Source organism: Argiope bruennichi, chromosome 4 (genome assembly GCF_947563725.1).
Source record: "Argiope bruennichi chromosome 4, qqArgBrue1.1, whole genome shotgun sequence".
Lineage (NCBI taxonomy): Eukaryota > Metazoa > Arthropoda > Arachnida > Araneae > Araneidae > Argiope > Argiope bruennichi.
Genome location: NC_079154.1, coordinates 37,871,805 through 37,895,288, shown reverse-complemented (window position 1 = coordinate 37,895,288; position 23,484 = coordinate 37,871,805). Strand labels below are relative to the sequence as shown.

General features: G+C 29.8%; 1 protein-coding gene across 1 annotated transcript in view; it reads left to right on the top strand.

Moving 5' to 3' along the window:
* LOC129966221 (titin-like) overlaps positions 1–23,242 on the top strand; it is a 203,573-nt gene extending 180,331 nt beyond the window's left edge. The window contains exons 3-6 of the mRNA XM_056080635.1: positions 5,518–7,656; positions 15,476–15,512; positions 20,406–22,426; positions 23,060–23,242. Of these exons, the coding sequence (XP_055936610.1) occupies positions 5,518–7,656; positions 15,476–15,512; positions 20,406–22,426; positions 23,060–23,242 (4,380 nt within the window). The remainder of the gene's footprint in view (positions 1–5,517; positions 7,657–15,475; positions 15,513–20,405; positions 22,427–23,059) is intronic.
* Positions 23,243–23,484: the final 242 nt, after the last annotated feature.

Genomic DNA, 23,484 nt, shown 5'->3' with positions numbered 1-23,484 from the left:
AAGACAATGTTTATTACTAAACGGTTAATTAAATTGATTGATTGGCATGAATTGTTTCCTTTTATTTTCATATCAACCGATTGATCATTTTAGTAAACACAAAGTGAACGTAAGCTATGGAAATTCCTATCAAATATCACAATGCGAACATATTAAACATTTGGTTGCAAGGCACGATTGCAACCAAATATTTAATATGTATTTAATTGCAATGAATTTCATGTATTATTGATAACAAATTGGGTATTAACTGCCTCTAGGAATGATACCGCAATCAATTTAGTTTAGTGCCATCTGTCTGGGAAAGTAATAACTAATTTGAAAAATTTCCTAACTCGGACCTTGTTTTCTTTTTGTTTATAATTTTTCCCAATAGATTTGCATAAAGTCGGTTTGAGAACTTACTTTTTACATTTTACTTAACACAAATTCATTTCTGTAATTATTAATTAAGTAGACTCTTACAAATATTCTGTTAAAATATATTAAATTAATTCAAGTAATTTAAAATATTTGAATTTAAAATATAGAATAAATAATGTTCAAAGTTGGGTTTACTTTTACTAAAAATAAGATTTCAGTTTAAGATTTATTTAAGATTAAGTGATACGATTTTAAAAGAGCAAATACAAATACATTAGCTCTTTTTTTCTTGGGGGAAATTTTTTTGAAATGTGAATTAAGATTATAAGTGATATCCGTGTCAAAAACAGAAAAAAAGGGAATATTTTATAGGGTTATATATATATATATATATATATATATATATATATATATATATATATATATATATATATATATATATATATATATATATATATATATATATATATATATATATATACACAGTTGCATAGAACTTAATGCAACTGTTATGTAAATGTGTTATCTGTGTTTCCTTAATAATTATAGGTGAAAAGACATCCATTTTGTTTCCGTCTTATAAAGCAAACTACAAAATATTTTCCTTTAAAATCGGATATCTTTTCCCCACCTATCTTTTACCTTTTATAATAAATGTTCCCTCAAGCCAGTCGTCCATTTAATCCACAAAAGGCAGCATTTCATTTGGATTATATGCAATTGCTTTATATTTAATAACACATAATGACGAATCACATAATAAAGCAATTAAATTAAACAACATTACTTTCAGACATAGAATTTCACTGTATAATTTCTTTATCATTGGAATTTAAAACAAGAGTTTATTCAGTTATGCCATGTGCTTTTAAATTCATTGATATTATAATAAAAGATAATATAAATGAGAGTAACGATGAATTACGTTTTTATCATCACATGCCACTTATTTGATTTTATTTAGTTACTGACTGTAAAATAGTGCTAAAAATCTTCAAGGAAGCATATTAGAAAAATATTTAAAAGCGAACTATAATACATACTGTTGATTTCAAAATAATTAAATTTTGATAATTATTAATAAGAACTAATGTGCGAGTTTTCACATTTATAATTTCAATAATAAATTTGTCTTTGTATTTAAGCATTAACGATCTCCGATTTAAAACCAATATATTGTTTAACGTTACTGAAAACTTCTAATCATACGTTGCATAAGGTTCTTCTTTGAATTTTTCTAGCGCTATCAATTATTTTTTAAAGCGATTCTTCTTGGTTACCACAAATCAGTTCCACATAGATTACTCAAGCTCAGATTGAAAAGTTTGCAATAATTTTGAGATAATGAATTAAATGTTCATGAATTTTAAAGTTTTCTTTTATCTATGCGTATTTCTAATGCTGACAATAGCCTGAAAACATGTTTCAAAAATTGAAAAATAATGCTCTTTTATCAGTTATTTTAGACAGTAAGTAATTTCCTAAATATAAGATTTAAAATTAGGGTTAAATTAGAAACTATTCTATTGCTTTTTGTAGCTCAAAAATTGATTTCTAGTTGTTAACTTACTTAAAAGATGTGTGTCGAAACTGGCTGTTTTCAGATTTCAAATTATGAAAATATGATTTGGCACGTTGACATTCAGAAAATTCTTTTAAATTATGTATCATTTTTTGCAAATTCCTTAGTAACATATGAAATAAATTAAAATTTTGTTTTTATTAAAAGTCGTTTATTAATTAATATTATTATTAAAAGAAAAGTCATAATTTCTCAAGACTTTACGATATATTAAAATTTTTCAGAGATTCAAATTTTCTTATTTACATTAAATTTTGTTATTCTATAAGAAATTGTTTTGCTTGCATGCCTTTGTAATCTTAATGGTTCGGCTGTGCAAGACATATACCATTATGTACGAAAAGATTGCTTTTATGTCACATTTATCGTCCGTAAGGAAAAATGCCCAAACCGGTTGCTGCCGTTTTTATAGATTTTGATCCGAATCTACTCGAATGTGGTTCATTCTTTCAGAGAGATAAAAAATTAAAAAATGCAACAGCCAATATTCCAGTTTTTTTGTGGAAACATTAGACTTGATTCCTCTATTTTTACATTACTTTAAGTAATTTACTTAAAATTATATAATGATCATTTACGCAAAGAAAATGCAAGTAACATCAAAATCGCACAAGCATGCATATTGTAAACAAAATATCTAAATCTATGAAACAGTTGTTGTGCTTAAAATATTTCTAAAAATTTATTAAAACTATAAACTATACGAAGAACAAATTTATATCTTTGAAAAGCTAATTTTTGAATTTTAAAATGATATAAAAATACAGTCATTGTGCAATTATAGGTTCTGAAGTTACTGTGGGGAAAACTTAACAATTTGATTAATTTTTAACCATGCATCAAATCAAAATTATGAAACTTACTTTGTAAGAAGTACCAAGAAGTAATTACGTGCCACGTTTGTAACTCTATGTCCAAAGGTCCACCTTTTACGGGATTGTTGTCTATTTTTCCATTACGCATGTAGCATCGTACGCTGTATGATGTGTGATTTACAGATAGAGTACTAATCTATAAATATTATTACGTTAAAAATTAAAGGAGATTCGATTATACAGATTTCTATAGCATGATTACAGCATAGCATATAATGACATGATATTGTAGCATAGTTTTTAGATTACCTCAGCCGTCTTTATATTTTCACTAGAAATTTATTTTTAATTGTAGCAAACATATTTGCACATATAACTGTAATATCTTCACAACGAACTTTGCAAAATGCAAAGATTAAAAGAATAACAAGCATTATTATAAAATATACTTAAAAAGCTTTTTAAAAATATGCTAGAATCAGAAAAAAAGGATATCGTTGGGGAATAAAATGTAAGAAGATTAGAATTTTTAATTTTTATTTTGAAAATAGTGTAAAAGCGATTTTCGGGCAATTATATTGAACCATTCAAAATTATTTGATTTAAATATTTATTTACTAGAATATTTAATTTTTATCTTGAAAATAGTGTAAAACTATTTTCAAGATAAAAATTAAATGGGGGCAATTATATTGAACCATTTAAAATCATTGGATTAAAATATTAATTATTTTTAACCAAAATTCCTATGAAATTAAAAAAAAAAAAAACAAAAAAACTTTTAAATAATCCCTCTTCCTCTTCCTCTAGATCTTTCAGCTTTAAGTTCAACGGTCTAACCTGCATTGTATTTTTGGATACTGCGTTATGCATACCGCATCATCCAATTTGTAGACAGTACCAGGTTGTCGTACATTATCATATTAAAAATTTATTTGTACAACATTTGTACACTTATAATAGACATGATACAAATGATAGACAGCTTTCCAGCGATTTTGACTGCAGACTGCAGAATGATGCAGTCTAAATATAATTTAATCAAAAATAGCAACATCAACTGAAGCAACATTAGCATCAAGAAATCCTTTCTTCTACGATCTGATAATGCAGCAACTTAATGCTATATTTGATGAACAGGCTGGTTACCTACATCTTAATTCGAACCTGAAGCCTACCACCTTCTAACAAGAGCACGGCCCCTGTTTGTTCGAGATGCGTGTTTTTTCTATGGAGATTGGATGGCTTTTCCCATTTCTTCCGTACCAGCCATCCAACATGGAGAGATAAACAATCATTCTTTCTTTCCAGATGACGCGGACATCGCATTTTTTTTCCTTCCCCGTTCTTTGAATTTTTGGGCAGTTTCATTGCTCTTGGAGAAGACAGAGATTTCTACCTGAGCCAGGAAACACTTTCTTTTTTTTTTAGTTTCCAGAATCTTGCCAGATGAAAAATTCCTCGCTTTATTTGTTCTGGATTGTTTTTGTCGTTCGTTACGCGATTGCTTATTTGGTATTGTTGGAGATTTTCGATTTCCTTACTTCGAAAGAAGAAGATGGTACAAAAAAAATCGTCTGCCAAGCAAAAGTAAAAAAGTTCTCAAGGGCAGTAGATGGCATGTCTATGTTAGTATGTAGTCATATCTTTTAAAAATGTAGCCTGCATATTCTTTTCAAAACCAACCTGCATTTTTGTGTAAAGTGAGTGCCTAATTTTGAATAGTCATAGGTAGACATAAATTTTAATTCATATACAGTAAAAAGAAAAACAAAGAGAAATTCTTCTTCCTTTAGGTCCTTTTGTTACTCTTTTCATGCATGTTTTTTTATATTATTATTTCAAATGTGTTTTAAATTTGAAAATGAAACATACTACATGAGACATACATTAGGTTAAATATTGTTATAAATGACTAATGACAAGGATATTGAACATGAAACTAATATTTGAAAACATTGTGAAGTAAAAGGTTTAATATTTGAAAACATTGTGAAGTAAAAGGTTTAATATTTGAAAACATTATGAAGTAAAATATTTAATGTTAGAAAACATTATGAAGCAAAAGATTTAATATTAGAAAACATTATGAAGTAAAAGATTTAATATTTCAAAAATTATGAAGTAAAAGGTTTAATATTTGAAAACATTATGAAGTAAAGAATAATTGTGAAGACTGCAAAAGTCATATAGTAGATGGTTATCTTTATAAGTAAAATAGTAATTTGCAATTTAGTATTTCAGCGTAAAAAGGAATTTTACACTAAATTCAGATTTTAATGTTTACATATGATCAGAAATGAAGTATATACTTTTTAAGCAAAATGTTCTCTCATTTTGCTTTTATAATAAATTTAATTCTGTTTATAAAATTGCAATTTTTTTTCCAGTTCTATCATATTATTAAGAATACATTTTTAATAATAATATGTTCATGAACATATTTTAATTAAATTTTTAATTGAAAAATAACTAACTGAATCAACAAATTTGTACAAAATTTGCCAAGCTGAATGACCTAAGAAAAGATTTAGATATTTATTTATATTAGAATAAGTCAATGATTTAACATATCGAAAACACAAGTCCAAATTAATAATTTGAATTTATCAATGTTTAAAGTTGTAATGGTAATTTATATGAGTTTTGAGATGACCCTTTCTGAGAAACATTTATTTATGTGTTTCTAATAAAGAATATTTTTTAATTTTTATATATATTATACGAGTTATTAATAGACGATTTTCTTTTTCGTAGAAACATGTATGGATGTGCACGCCATGCTCTGAAAAATATCCTCGTCTTGCTCCAAGCAACCGAAAACCAGATTTAGAAAATCATGCAGAAGTACCTGTTGATGGCAGGCGTAGGACGTCAGAGAGTGCAGTTCCATTAACTGAAGAGCGTAGACAAAAAATGGGCCCACACGAAGTTGCTCCTCCTCCTAGGGGTCGTTCTGATAGTCTTCCCGGGCAATCACCTCGTCAAATGCCTCCACAAAAACAGCAACAAATGCCTAATTCTCAAGGTCGACATGATCAACCCCAACCTAGACCAATGCATCCTGGTGAAGGACAACCCTTTAGAGGAATGCGCCCAGATCACCCACATCAAACTCCACCAGTTAGATCTCAGCATCCACAACACCCCCAAGCAAGGCCTCGTTATCCCGTTGATCAACAGAGACCTCCACAACCAAGGCCACATCATCCTCCAGAACCCCGACAGCCACATCCATCGGATTTGCAAAGACCTCAGCATCCTGATGAACAAAGGCAAGGGCCTCAAAATGGCTCGATGAGGCATCAACAAAGACCGGGAAATGCAGCAGAACAGCAAAGGCCTCTCCGACCTGCTGATCAAAGATTTTCCCAACAAACAGATCCAAGATCTATGCATCAGAATGGTCAACAAAGGTTGCAGCAACCTATGGAACAAGGCAGACCTGAATTTCATCCAGAAAATAATAGATCCCAACATCACATAGATCAACAAAGGCATCAACAAAATACAGAACCTCTTAGGCAAGAACAACATCTTGATCAAGGTAGACCAATGCATCCTTCTGATCCAAAAAGGCAACATCAAATGGAACAAGCTCAACGCCAGCAACATCCAATGGAATCGTATCAGAAAAAGCCCGAGAAACCATTAGATATGATGCATAGCCTTACTCAAAATCATATACCAGATGACCTTTCGAACTCTAATCAAAGGCCTCAAAATTCCCATGAAAATGATTTAGATTATCCCCAGGCAAAATCCTACCATCACAATGAGCCACCAAAGCCTAAACCACAGCATCCTATCGTTCATCCTCCAAACAAGGCGCAACAAGGTCATGAGGGTGTGCCCATATGCCCTCCTCAAGATATACCTCAGGAATCTCAGGAACATATACAAAGAAGGCAAACAGAATCTCCCCAAAAATTGCCTCCGAAACGAAATCAACGGTTACGAGAACCACCTGAGCAACAAGTTACTCCAAGGCCACAGCATCCACAGCAACCACCGCAAGAAGTGTCCCAATATTCACCGATGAAATCCCACCAAGACAAAATGCAACCTTCAGAAAAAACAAATAATGAGCCGGGATTCCATCACGATATGCAACATCAACAGCAGTATCCTCCAGACAAGCCAAATAGAGAACAAAAACATCCTTCCAATAAGTCACAGTTTCATCAGCAACACATTCCTACAAAAGGAAACAATGGACAAATGCATAATAACGAAATTATAAGAGGGAATGGAGACCAGACTTCTATGGATCGTTCGCATGTACCTTCTGAAAGACAGTTTTTAGATGAACAAAATAGAAATCGAGAGGACAAGTCCCATGAACCGCAGAGACAGCCTGTAATGCCTCCTGAGACATATCCTCAAGACAAAGTTCCTTTTTCCCAACAAAGGCAGCAACATCCGCAACAAAGACAATCTAATCAAAGTTCTCATAGAAATGCCTTAGTCGAAGAAGAACAGAATGGTGTTTATGTAAGTCTTTCAGAGCAGAAGCAAGCGCAAGAAGGCCCTACACCTTTTTCAGTGAATCAAGAATCCCAAAAGACCTTTTCACAACACCCTCAGACTATTCCGGGAACTGAGGGTTCTTCTGCTTCTCCACCAGCTACATTGCCTAGAACAAAACGACCAGAACCTCCTCAACCAGCTGGTCGAACCACCAGACGTGAAAAACCCTCCAGCAATCAAACGACTCCCAGAACTGGCACGAATCCTTTCAGAACAGATACAAATCCTTTCAGACGTGAAAGTCTGCCACAAGAAGTGATAGATGCTGGTGAATATGTTACTGTGGCACCAAGGAGAGGTAGCCTAGATGAAAGATTCCGTCTAGCATCCAATCAAGATCAAAATAGACTGGCAGACAGTACGAAGGTATGAATTTTCTTTTTATAAAATTATACTTTAATAGTTAGGAAAATTAAAAATTTCATGTGTGCGAATAAGGCCATTACGGCAAATGATTTTATTCAGGGAAAAATTTTATTGAAACTTTTATTGCATTTTCGAAACTTCAATTGAGTTAGTTTTATTTAAAGAGGGGTAATCAATAGCTTTCTTTGAGCTCTGCATTTAGATAATCAAAATCTAAAAATTGTTTTTTCATTAGGAAAGCTTAAAGAAATTGGATAAAAATGGATAGCACTAGTGAAAACCCTACTTAGCTGAAGATATTTTACAATATTTCTTCAGTACTACTGTTCGCTATTCTTATTGCCGAAAACTATAGTAAAGAGGTAATAATACTGCTGAAAGTTTTGATGTTTATAGGCATATCACTTGCCTTTTGATAGAAAATGAAAAGCGTAGTTCTTCATATTCCTTTTTTATGAAATTGCAAGAAAGAAGGAGGAATTCCACATTTAAATATTTGTCATCACAGCCATCACCTTATAAATAGTACCTTTCTTTTGGAGAGAGTTCCTCAAATTGAAGCATTCTTCTGGTAGAAATATGTATTATTCTTTACTTGTTTATCTCTAGTATTAATTATTATTAGCTTACTGAATGATATCCTGCTGATAATATGCATTAAAAATATATAATATAATTATAAAATAAAGCAGTGACTGAGTATTTTACTTAAGGAAAGTTTTCTAAGAAATTATTATCCACTTCTGTGATACATACATTACATTAAGAGCGTAAAAAGTTGTCTAAATAATTCGGAATAAGTTTTATTGAAACCTTTTTTAAATGAAAGATTGTGTATTTTTAGATGGAAAACTAGTCACAATTTAACTTTATTGACGAAATTCCTCTGAATCGTTAATAGCTGAATCCAAATTATTGAAAAATAGTGGAATAAATACATTTGACCTCAGAGACGTGGTACACATTGACTTCGCTGCAATATGCTAGCATTTCCAATTTTTTCTTGTAAAAAGTATATTGGAATACAAAGTGCATGCACAAACAACATGGATTATGATCATTATTATTAAGAATTTTGAGGTGCTTGATTTTATAAGGAGAGATAAAAGAAACATTTATCATATACAGATATTAATTATTATTTTTATATCAAATATTGTAAAGTGAGAATCGTTGATCAAAATGCTTAAAAATATAAGCAGTCAGCAAATGCATATAACTGTTGCATGGGGTTAATTTCATATATCATATTGACGTAGAGAAACAAAAATAAACATGTTACTTATTTCTTGCGTTGTGCTAAGTCATTACATGTGGTCATATGAAATAATGAATTTGGTGATCTAATAAAAAATAGTGCATTTTTTGCCGATTGATTCCAAAATTAAATTACCATAGTGCACTTTCATGTATATCATGTGAACAAGAATTGACATCATTAAAACCAAGTAGGGATGAAAAGAAAAACTTTGCTTAGTAAACTCATTAAATTCAATTATCAGCAAGATAATAATTTGATTTTTGCTGTTGCTTATTTTCTTGCTCGAACATCATCAATTTTATAATTTCTATTGCATTATTTGCTATTATATTATCCCATTCAATTATGTAAAATGTTACTCTTTGTTGAAACTGTCAATATTTTTTAAAACATTTTTTCTTTACTATTTGATACTCTAAAAGGCTTGCTCACAAGTTTTGAAGTTTGTGTGTTGCAATGAAATAGTAAAAGCATACGTACGTGCACAATTTGTGATATAAAACTATCTACTGTAATGTGTCACGAAATCTACAACTTGTCGTTTCCGAAATTCAAATTATTTCACACATTGCGTAGTCACGTGCATGTTTGCCTTTTCAATGCATGTTTATGGCAGACTTATTTGCAATTTCTAGACTTTTCCATCTAATTTAACACGTACTTAATGTTTAATTAAGGAGATAAAAGATAAAGATTTAGGTCAAAACGTTTTAAGATGTGGTGAACCAACCAAATAAGAAATTTGCTACATACGATCGAATGCGAATCAAGTAAATGGTTTGCCATATATTTGGGGATTCTTTGTGTATTTATATTTATGTGGTGAACATTTTAATAAATTCACAAAATATATGAAATTTAATTAAGTTGTACATTAAAAATATATATTAATCGTGTCAGTATATTTAGTGGCACTTAAAAAATGATTAATCGAAGCATAAATATTAGGTGAATATTATCTCTAATTGATAAAGACTTATTTAAAATGTACTTTTTTCATAAATGTGATTACTTATGAAATAAATATACTTAAAAAAAAGTTACATTGAATTATTATTGATAGTCATGTGAAATAATGAATAGATTGTTCTAAGTAAGAAATATTACTTTTTTAGCAAATGAATTCATCCCTATTATTAGAGATAACAATATATTCAAATATTAATATTATAAAAAATAATCCGTACAATAGAAAATATTTTCGGCAGATCTGTTTGTTCAATGCCCCAGTTTCCAGAAATTCTTTTTTATACATGTTATTGCTTACTAATTTTAATCTTTACTTATATGTATTTATTAATAAATACAAAAGTGTTTCTTGCAACTAGGGGAATTTGAATTTTTATGCAACATTACACAGATATAAATTAATTGTTCAGAAAAACAATCAAGGTTCAATTTTTTCATTGGTGGAAAAAAAAACGGATAAAGAATTTATTGATTTGAACATAACTTAGTAGGATAGGATATAACATTTAAAAAAATTGCAGATAAGCGAATATCTTTCAAATTAAAAAAAAATCATCAACAACGTAGAAATCAGAATTATTTATTAGAATCAACATGGATGCATTCTATTGTTGTTGAATGATGTTTCATTTTTATAACCAAATTTGTAAAAGAAAATATTTATGAAGTGGTATTAAAATAAAGTAGTAAAGAATGTATTTGGAACTCTGGGTAATAACCATTCATGAGAAAACGGGGAAAAGAAAGGATGTAGGAAAAATATAATACAAAGACACAGCTATAAGCACGAAATATATTTCTTATAGTAAATATTTCAAGTTTCATAATTATTTGGAATTGATGAAAAATTTAATGAATTCATTAGAAAAGAAGCCGATTTAAAATGAATTCAAAAAAAATTCCTTTGAAATTCAGCATTTTTAGAATTTAAATGGAAACGTTCAAGATAATCATCTAATTTTTTTTTTTAAATTTTGAGTTTTGGCCTTTAAAATTTTGGTATTTTAAAAATAGATTATAATTAATTAATTTCTTGAAACGTAAAGATTTATATCTTCACAATCAACTTGAAGATTTATTAAAGTCCTCTGTATTCGTTAGTGCACTTATGTTACCTTTTATTGACCGAAGCCTATAAGGCCAATCTACAGGGTGGTTATAATTAAACTTCCCCTATAAACAACATCCTACAGAACAAACGGATGAATGGATTGCAGCGAAATTTGGTATATAGGCTATATACGAGATGCGCTCACGGATTTTTGGAAAAAAAAGTTCCAAAATGTCCACCAGAGGGCGCCTTTTCCGGAAAAAACATTAAATTTAACACAATAAACACCCAAATCGGAATACAGAAACATTATTAACAATCCAGAATAAGAATTATGAGTAATAAAATGTAAAACCGTGAAAAACTGTCAATTCTAGGGAAAAAAAATGTCGAGATTTGCATGCTTGAGAAGAAGAGGAAACTTTATGCAAAACAGATTAGGATAAGAAACGTTTGTAGTCGTTGTCATGCTTTGTGTTGATGTTGCCGACTGTAATGATGATGGTATCTTGTTGCGACGGTGTTACGGCACTAAATGACTTAAAGAATACCGTAACGCTTCATGTGCGAAGCATCACAACTGATCAGTTACGATCTGCTGTTGAGCGCAAAGTCCATCGACTTGAAATTTTGCAGGTGAAAAGGGTAGTCACATGGAGCACCTTTCCTTACATCATCCTAGACATGATTAACAACTCCTCCTCTTGTGCAATTTCGTCCTAATCTGTTCTTGTTTCTGCAAACTGAACTGTTTTTTTTCTCTCAAACAGCGTACTGATATTTTTTTCTTATCTTTACTTAATAATCTCCGGGGGGGGGGGTATCTCGAAATGAGGATGAAATGCTTCCGGCATGGGGGTTGGATCTCGCCACCCTTATGGGTACACAAATAGGTGGGGGATCTGGCTCCTCCCATCGATGACGGGACGTACATCCTTCGGGGAGGGTTGTATGGTGGCCGGTGATGGCCCTTAGAACTCAACCACAGTTCTCACCAATGTTGTTGTTGTCATTCAGCCTTATGGTTTAAATCCGTGTGCCTTCGTGGCTGGTCGGAGAGTCAGATGGTTGACTTACCTTTACTTAATGTGGTTCGATGATAAGGTGATTAGAAAGTAGTCAATAAATGTTAATATTGTTTCTGTATTCCGGTTTGGTCGTTTATTGTGTTAAAATTAATGTTTTTCAGGAAAAGGCGCCTTCTGGTAGACATTTTAGAACTAATTTTTTTTTTCGAAATTCCATGAGTGCGTCTCGTGTATAGCCTATATACCAATTTTCGCCGCAATCCGTTCATCCATTTGCGGTGTATGATGCTGCTTACAGGGGAAGTTTAATTATAACTACCCTGTACTTTATCACTCTTTTCAATGTCATTAATCATTTAACTTATTGAAAGTAATTAATTTTATATACTTAGTAGTACCAAAATATCGCGAACTGTTTTTATTGAAGCCTAAATGAAAATTTAAAAGAGATAGACTAATGATAATAATCCATACAATTTTGATAATGTAGTGAATGCATTGAATGAAATCCCTGCTTTAAATTCATTAATGTTTTAAAGCTTCTTTTTGTACTCATACATACGTAAAAATCTGTGATTTCCGATTTCTCTAATCTCTTTCTCTCTCTCAATGCAGTGAGTAATTACTGACATTAAAATCGCAATGTCATTTTATTCATAAATTTCAGACTATTATCGTTGTTATTACAATCCAGAATAATTAATTTTCCTTATTCTGTAGGAACATTTCGATATATAATTCTTTCATTTCTCTTTGTAATTAAAACTTAAATTTCATTAGATAAAGCAATGCATACATCATTAAGGATTTATGCATACGAATCATTAATGAACCAGCAATTGACATAAAAATGACCAAATAGGTTTCACATTGCGATAGTCTTCGAATTATTAAAAAAAGATTAAACTTATCCAAGTGTAACGTAAGAATTGTGAAATGCAAATTACTTCAAAGTGAATTACATTTCTGTATATTTACATTTAATATTCATTTAGGAATATTCATCGGTTAAATATATGTGGATTAATATCCATTTGAATATTTTTTAATATTTGAATAATAAAATATGGGCATTAAACTATTTAATGCAATTATAAAATGGTTTAAAACTGTTTTTGTTTAAAAACTATTTCCTTTAATGTACTTGACATTATTAACACTCATAGAATTTAATGCTACGTAAAAGGCCTAATTTATCACTTTCTAATTTCCTAATATTTCCTCGAGAAAGAATCTGAGATAGAAGAATCTGAATTAGTAGAAAATCTTGCATGCTATATTATAAGTAGGGCAAACATTATAGATATTAATTAATCATATTTAAATAATCTTTTTTTTTTCTGAAGGCAGCATTTAATAGAGGAAATGAATCAATACAGAGAAGTGGTTTATATTATAAATAAAATTATATTAATTCAAATGTATTAATAATAAAAGAAACCAGACTTCGTGGTAAGAATTAGGGCCGCGGTGGCCTGGTGGTAAGGTAAAGCTTGTGAGCCGTAGGGTTTCAGGTTCGAGACCCGATTCCACCGAAGAGCCATCGTGTAAGGGCGTCTGTTGCACGTTAAATCCGTCATGCCAAACATCCTCCCGCTGGTGTGGAGAGGGGGATGCCAGCTTAGGTGTCATCCTTCTCATCTGACCGCGACTCAAAATTACGTGGTCCGTCCCAAAATAGCCCTAGTGTTGCTTCACAAAGGGGCATTAATATAACTAAACTAAAACTAAAACTCGTGGTAAAAATTAAAATAGGAGATTCTATTCTAGGTTTTTATTAAAAGTGAAGAAAAATTTTGTTGCTGCATTCCTTTGAATCTAGAAGATGAAATGTTCTTTTTTTTTTTATCAAGATAGATGATAATGGTTAGTTGAAATTTGGTATATGTAATATTAAAATGATTTAAACTGCTTTTAGATTAGAGAAAAACAATTTAATGCCGAAAAATTGAAAAATTAAATCCATAAATTAAAAAACAACCATGAACTCTTTGAGGATGATTATTTTAAATATTATATTCCTTTTATCTCAAATTTGTTTAATGGTAGTTTTGGAAAAAATGCCTTTACAAATATTTATGTATTAAAGCACCAATTATGAATTTATTAATAGCAATCAGAAGTTTAGAGACTGGATTATCTAAAATAGTATTTTGTAAACGGAATGAGTTAAAATAAATTAATAATCTCAAATGGATAAAATCGTTTTGAAAAAATATAACGTATTGTTTTATTATTTTTATATACACTTGTAATTTTCTGCATCCCACTAAAAATAATATGGATGGGAGAATAGCAAATTTTTTATTAGTTTGTCAGTGACGTATATCGAAGCTCGAAAACGTATTAGAGATTTCTCCCATTGTTCTTGCCATATATTCCGAAATAGCAATGTCACATATAAAAAATGACAAGTATTATCTTGTCACTGTGCCGCCCATGAAATTGTTAACTGTCATCATTAAAAGAAGAAGCAGAAGGAACTGAAATAATATCTTTTACAAGGATAGTTTATCATTGAGGTTTTTCTACTTTGTAGATTTTGTTTTCTCCTACAATAAAAGATGAATTATGAGAAATAATTTTTTAACAATTTCAAAAACTAATGAAATTACCTTTTAACAATTCAAGTTTTATTTCCTATCTGTTTTCCTCTAATTTGCACAAATTTTTAAATGTTTATTTTTAGCTTTGTAACAGTGAACGATTTAAAAAAAACCGATATATAAAATAGTTTCAATTAATGGAAATTTAGGACACAAATAAATATATATAATATTTAAAATTAGGTAATCATTTAACTTAATGTACATTCAAATAAATAAAGATAGATAATAGTAATTCAATATTATCATTTAATGTAATTGACAAAGGGCTTAATAAGATGATCTATATGATCTATATGTTAATGATACAAATCATTAATACGTGTTAAAATTTCTTATATAGTATTTTTATGGAGGAAAAAAGTTTTATGTGTATTTAGTAATAAAAATCTATCTTAAATTATTTACTTTAACCAGAAATTTGTAGAGATATAAAAATTTCGATTAATAAACTACAGAATAAACTTCACCCATTTTTTATTGAGATATCTTTTTCCGTATTTCAAGTAACACACACATATTTTACGATGTTATATGATATCGTGCGATATTTAAAATAATGTTTTTGGTGTAACGCTAGAAAAGTGTTTATTCGTTTGATTAAAGCTTGCAGAATATTTTTAAAAAATGTGAAAATGAATAATTATATATTTATAACTTACCTAGTGTGATTATAATGCAAAGTTACGAACTGAAACTGATAAAACTTGAATTATCTCTCTTTTTTTTCGTTTGCAGATATTTTCGAAAATATACTGAGAGCTTGATTTGCTTTTGAAATAACGCATGTGCTATCTTATATTGCAATACGTAGCGTAGAATAATTTTTGGAACCATTTCATACTGAATGATATCTTTCTTGATGTGGCAACGGCCATTAATTGGATGACGTTTTCTGTTTTAGGCGGTAGACAACAGTAATAAACCAACAAGTGAAAGACGTAAGTACACCGAATAAATTTTAAACTTATTTAATTTAAAGCAATTTTATAACATAAAATCTATTTCATTTTTGTTTATATGCAATCGGTAATATCCAATTTCGAACAAAACTGGATTCTATAAATAAACTCAGCATAACATTTCGGGATCATTTGGATTTTTACTAAACTGATTTTTCGATCAAACGATACCCTTTATAAAATTAAATTCATATACTCGGATTCTTGAGATTTAACGTCTTGATATAATAATTTAAATATCTTAAATGTAATCAGCACTCATATTATATTCAATTCATTCAGTTTCAATTTCAATTCATTCAGTAGTTTATGGCATTTGGTATTAACAAAAAATTAAAATTAAATGTACAATTCACTGATGGGAAAACTATATTTCACATTTCATATGACAATGATAATTGCTTGGGAATTAATGAAAAGTTGAAATTTAATATAATCATTCCTTTATTCAAAGTGGAAATTAATGAATGGTTGTTATATTTCGGAAGAAGTGCAGATCTGTCCGGAGAATGACACAGATGCCACGAAACAAATCTCTCTATAAGTAAATAATTAAATTTCTTAAAACTAAAAAAAAAACATCAATTTTCCATTAAAAGAAATCATATTTATGAAACTTTTAGGTTAATATAAAATTTTAATGCAGAATTTAGGTTTCTTGAATATGGCAATGAAAAAAACAAACAAAAATGCAGAAAAAAGATCCTTTAAAATATTTTATTACTTCACATAATAAAATATCGCCGGCATACATATCAAATTATCGAATTTGAAAATTCATAATTATTTATTAATTTTTAAATAAATAATTGTAATAGAAAGAATTAAGAAAACCTGACATTAAATTGACTTGGATCTAAATTTTCTAATATGTTTTGTGTGGAAAACTAAATAAATAATAAGAATTAAAATAATAAAAACGATTCAATCATCTTATTTGGAAAATTATAAAATCACAGAAAAAATCTAAATAATTTAAAAGAACATAAATAAATATATTCTGAAACAAATAATTTTTAATTATTATTGACAAAATTTGTTTAAGCTAGATTAAATAAATTTGATTTGAAAATTTGAGGCTAATTTTCAGTACAAATAATTCGGCATGGACATAACTAGTTCATAATTTATGAGGAAGAGGCTGATGGAAATGAACAAAATTTGGATATTACCGATAACATATACATTGCATATAGTCTGATATATTTATATATTTTTAGTATTGATGTATATTTTTTATATCATGAGAATATTAATAAATTTATATTTTAAATTAATTTATATGTAATATAATTTAGGAAATGAATTTTATTCAATGACCTAGATGTTAATTAAAAAGGATTATTATATTTTAGAAACAAAAGGAAAAAAGAATATTGGTCATGCATCGCCTTTAAATGGTATCACTATTTTTCTACGATATAAAATATAAATAAACTCATATAAAAATAATAATATATCATTCCTTTGATAAATTTTCATATTAGTCTTTCAGCTGTTTGAAATATTTGATACTGAATCAATTAGATTGAAATTATTTTGGTAATAACTATAAATTATGTAACAAAAAAAAAACATACTTATGGCCAAAAACTTTGAAAAACTTTAGATGCTTTTGATGAAATTTTAATAGAATTTTAGAATGAGTAAAATATTAAGATATTTTTTCGAAAAAGAAATGTCATCCCCCATAAATGCTGAAGAAATAATTAGAAATTTGGTACTTTATTCTATTGTTATATTTAAAAGCATTGAAAAATTGGTTTTAAGCACACTTCTTATAACATGTAATCAATTTTGATGGAAAATTATACAGGAAAAGCTCTTAAATTCAAATTTTGTTTTCTTACCTTTCTTTTTAAATATCATAAATTTAGCTTTGAATGAAAAATGGTGAATTGACTTTATAAATTCTAATATCCTGGAGAATAATTAGATACTTTAAACAATCTTTCAATTGATATATATACTTTGAAACAAATAATTAATCTACACTTGATATTAATAAAAATGAATATAATGTCTCAGTACTTGTGAAATTAATTTCAATAGATCAAACCATTGTTGTACTCCTATTTATTAAAATATAATGAGCTTTAAAGCATAATATGGGTTTGATCGTTAATACAAAATTTGTTCAGGGCTCATTGTAAAAATGTGCAATAAAAAACATGTCTTATACATAGAATATGATACATCTTTATATTCATTTAATTAAAAAAATAATTCATAAACTTTTAATTGTATAAATATGTTAGATAAACTTTAAAGCAATGAGTGTTTTATTTGGCTATTTTTCTTAACCGAAAACTTATAAATATAGAATATTGCAGTTAAATATTTAAATATTTAATATTTTTTTGAAATTAAAATTGTAATAACATATTATATAAATATATATAAAAATAAACAACATTTTTGTAAAATATATAATAAAAGTATAAGTTATTGTTTGTATTTCAATTGTTATATATTTCAATAAAATTTCATATTTAGGAGGATTTTATAAATGCTATTAGATTTTAATTTGTCACTCATCCCATTTCTGTTTGTTTCATTATTCAAGAATCCCAATTGCCATTTTCATTTAGGATTCCTTTCAGTAAATGTATTTCTCAAGAGAAATCTTGCAGTTTTAATCCTTGTAAAATTCTGGAAAATTTAAATTAATTTATTTAATTTTAGTGTTATTATATATTCTATTTATTCTGATTTCTGATGCACATAAAAAGAAGGATTTGCTTCATTAATTTTTCTTAATGAAAGTACTATGATACTATGAAAGTAAAATGATACATTGAGTTATGATTGAGTAAAAGGTTGAACTGAAAAAATAATATTCACTGTCCTTACATTCGAAGTCAATAACTAAGCTGGAAGAAAAAGATGGAATTGGTGATTCTCGGAATACCAACAAGATTGGCTTTTTGCCTTCCATATGTTTTCAGAAGAGAGGTTCATATTTGATTCACAAAATAAGTTCCTTCTGAGAGTTAATTTAGTTTCGTTCAACTGAAGTATTGAATTACAGATTGCTTTGAGACATTTTCGATAATTTTAAACATTTGGTAGATAATGAATGCAGCATCGTAGATGACAATAACAATCCTTACTTAAAGAAGGTGAAAGTCGAATTTAATGTGAATCAGTTTCATTTGACATACTTGATTCTTGGTGGTATTGCAACTGAAAAATCTCAATCTACAAATTCTGAAACTGCAATTTTACAATTTGATATATCTTGAATTTAATGTGAATCAGTTTCATTTGACATACTTGATTCTTGGTGGTATTGCAACTGAAAAATCTCAATCTACAAATTCTGAAACTGCAATTTTACAATTTGATATATCTTGAATTTAATGTGAATCAGTTTCATTTGACATACTTGATTCTTGGTGGTATTGCAACTGAAAAATCTCAATCTACAAATTCTGAAACTGCAATTTTACAATTTGATATATCTTGAATTTGCAATTCTAAAAAAGAATACTATCTATTAATTTATATTTTATTAAAATCAGTTTGGAGAACAGTAATAAGTAAAACCTGGATTCGCGATTGATCTCTACCTGCCGAGAAAGAAACAAATTGTCCAGGGTATAAATAATGCATTCTAACAAATAATTTCTTCATCATTAGGTAAACCATTTCTGAAACCACCGACTGTAAGGAAAACGAGAGCTACGATGCAAAGTTCTTCCAAGAATAGCATAACGGCTCTGGATTCACCGTCAAGTCATAAAAGCAAATAGCTCCTGTACCTTCATTAATTATTCAGATTCATAGTCAATCGAAAGATCGCATTTCTCTTTTGTCCTAACAGCCTACAAGGCTTCGGTCTGCCAGTCTCAATTCCATGGCTGAACTCTATGCCATTTTCAAGCTGGTAAAGGTAAAATGGATCTTTACAGAAGAGAAATTGTTGGTTTTAGATTGCATTGTCGTTACGATTCTTGGCTGGGATTCCATTTAGGGTCACTATTGATCCGGAGGAGGTCGTAGCTAGCCCTTTAAAAGTGGGCATTCAACGTCTGTTCTGAAACATTTATTCTCATTAAAGAATTTATTCTTGTTTTTATCGCAATGCGGTATTTCTTTATGCGTTTTAATTATGGTTGAAAGGTTTAAGGAAGAACGAATTTCACGATACTTAAGACCAAAGTGTCTCTCATCAGCATTCGTTCTCCACTTTTGATTTAGAATGATTCTTTTTCTTTTATATATATCCCAACGGAACTTAATCGGCAATATAACTTATCTCTTTTTTTTAAAAAGATGACGCGTAATTCTTGTTCTAGAAATTCTTCCATAATAAGCATTATAACTTTATATTTGTTACAATATTAGAAGATATGTGTAAAAAGTATGAACGATTTCAATTCATATTAACACATTGTTTTTTGTATTTAATCTAATTTATACAAATATGTTTCTTCTTTCTTAATATACTTTTTTTAATCTTTTTAAAAATTAAATTACCTTTTTCACTGAAATAAAGAAGTATATAAAATTTTAGAGTATCTAATTCTACCAGATCATTTTTAATCTTTCAACATTACAGTATAATATTTGTTATACAATATACAATAATAACTTGTATTTTCCAAAAAAAAAAAAAAAAATCAAGAAAAATATTTTTGTTCTTATTTCAAAGATTTTTCCAGTTCTTTCCAATCATCTAATAACAAGTAATAAAAATGATTTCCGCAAAATAAAAAAAGTTAACGGATGGAAAAATAAACCTTTCTAAATGTTTAGAGAATTATTCTGAATCAGCTCTGTTTAAAACCTTCATTATATTTGTGAATTCTAGTTATGTAATAATTTGTATTTAACGTTTTTTCCCACAAATCAAAATTTTTCTTATAGGTCTGGAACATCAGGATTCCTTTGAGAAACAAAAGAGTGTCCCTAGCACTGAAGACTACTCAAATTCTAACATCTATTTAGATGAAGAGCAAAGAAGAAATGCCATAAATAGTGGCATCTGTCCACCAGAGCCCGTAGCCAGACGTCAGCTTCCTAATGTTGACCAAAGAAAACAATTTGCTCCATCAAATTTAGAGCAAGGACTTCCACCACCTGTTCCAAAAATCCGAACATCTGTACCAGAGACATCGATTCATAGTGAGAGTAGAAATGGAATCCCGAGAACTGTTCCCTTGACTTCTTTAGCACAAACTTTAGAGCAACAACCTGATGTAAGAATTACTATGAGCAGACCATCCGACTCAACAAATGATTATAATTCGTACAAAACAGAGAAAAATTTCATCAACGACCTATCACAGCAAAAGCAGTCAAATAGATCACAAGAACAAATAAATCAAGGTCAAAAGAAAAAGGCTGATGATTTGACATATCCGAATATTGTAGATATGGGAAGGTCAGATGACAACAATGCAAATAAGCAGCGGACATCATCAACTCAGCCTCGTCAGAGAGCTGATAAATCTCGTGAACCATCTTCACATCCTTTTCAAAAAGAAAGAAATGATCAGTATATCGATCAAGGCAATGGTTCTTCTCAAGGGCAACAAGGGTGGAGAGAAGGTAAAAGGAACAAACCTATGCCACCTGAGGAAAATTATCAGGATCTGGAAGGGTATCAAGACGAAGAAGAGGAGCAGAATATTGATGACTATTTTGAAATGATTGAAAAGGCAATCAGTCGCCCACAACAACAAACAATTGCTGGAGGTAAAAAGTCATCAGAAATTCAAAAACAACTTTTAAATAGAGAAAACGAAGCTGGTCATTCTGTTCCTGGAACTTCTGATTTTGGTTCCCAAAAAGGACAAGTATCATCTGTTCTTCGTCAAATAGATGCTTTTAATCAAAATCATATGTATAACAATATTAAAAATATGCCAACTTCAAAGCCTTATACAACGCCTTATGATAAAAGGCCCCCGCAAGAGAACGTGAAAGATAAAAACGATTTGAATATGTATGAACAAGATAAGATTTTAGCTTCTAAGAAAGATTTTTATGAAATGGATGATACAGAATATCCAAGAAGAGACAGGAATGATTCTCAGTACATTATTCAACCAAATGATCAAAGATTAGGGGCTCAAGGTACTTCTGAAGAACATGGTAAGCAAAGGAAAGAGTATGGTAATGCATATGAAAAGTTACTTTTGCATGAACTTACGCCAGACACTAGACAACCTTCGGCAAAACATTATCTTGAAGAGCACAAAACCCAGCCTGTATCATATGAAGCCTTTAGCTCAGCAAAAGCAATGCAACAAATGCCACCTGAAATCAGGCAAGATCAATCGTCAATTCAAAACCAGAAAAATTACTCGCAACAGAATAAAGAAAGTGATGATAGAAATCAGGCACCTTATTACTATTCTCAGCAGACAAGTGGATCTTATTATCAGAGTTCAGGACAAAATAATGAAGGTTACGACAGCAATGACTCGTCAAGAAATGGGCAATCCTCTATAATTAGCAAACCTAATTCTATTGATATTCAGAATCAAAAGAAATCAAAAGCACCCAAACCAGATCCCCAAGACTGGTCACCAGTGTCAGATTTATCGCCCATCTTAGATGTGTCACCATCTGTTGAAGCAGCTGAACAAGAATTGATGGAAAAGTTCCAAGAAAAAATTGTTATAGAAGATGAAGAAGATGATATGTTGGTTGACGAAGACTCGAGACTTTTGAAGGCTGGTGGCATACCCAGGGCTACAAGTGGTACTATCTCTGGAATGCTGGAAGAGTTCAATAGAGCTCTAGGTCTTCCGGGTACCTCTCCAGTAGATGACTCTGGGATCAAGTCAGCTGTATCCCCGACTTCCCTAGCCATGAGTCCTATTTCCAATATGAGTCTATCATCCATCTCCACAGTTTCATCATTTCAGAAAGAATATCAAGTGAGACTCATTACTTATTGTGAAAAATATAATGCTTCAGTAGATTTTAATATTTTATAACGAAGTCATTGCATTGAATTTCATGCAATAATGTACAGAGTTTTTATGATGAAATAAAATTCTCTGCTGCTGTGATATAATGTGATCTGATATGCACCTGTTTGAAGAATTATTATTTTCGTTCAGTATCTATCTACTAGAAAATTTAAATGAACTTACAATCACCATTCAATAAATTTTAAAGTTGGCAAAATATCTATAACAAAAAAGTAATCATTTTAAACTTTTAAAATATTTTCAATAACACTATTGATTTCAAATCTATTAATTACAAAACATTCAAAATAGTTAGTCCCAACTGCATGCGAAATTAAGTTATATGGATATTTACTTACCTGATTGTGGGTTTATTTTCTATTAATAATTTTGATTTTACAAATTTATTTGGGATTAAAAGAATTTATACCTGCCAGTGTTTAAAATTGGTTCATTCACTGCATAGCCACAGCAAAATACTTACGATGTGAATTATTTTACACAAGAAAAGGACATTGTTCTTTAATAAGAATTTCTAAAATTATAAATGAGCAAATATCTTGAGGCTAATAAGTTTCTAATGTGCTCAATTTTCAGGAAAGTTTCGGATCTCCACAGAAGACTGCCCCAGGTGGTTCGCCACAGAAAACTCCAGCTCAACCAACGACTCCTAGACGATCCCATAGGAGACTTCCACAGCCAACTGTCGAGCAAATGCAAGCAGCCGTTGCCATGGCAGCCCAAGGGCCTAGAGAAAAGAGCCCTCAGCCCCCTAGGTAAAGTAATCTGCTAGTTAAGGAACACTCGGCAATGCATTTAGAGGAGGCTAATTCATGAGCCTTCGATCTCATTGAATTTATTACGCGAATCTCAATATATCTGCTTTATTCAGAGTGCTTCTACTTGAACGTAACTGGATGAACTTTCTAGCTGAGATTATTTATAGTATGTACCGTATTTAGGTACTAACATGTGTAAAGTTTGTGTACAGTTTAAATTGGATTTAAACTTTGTTAATGTAC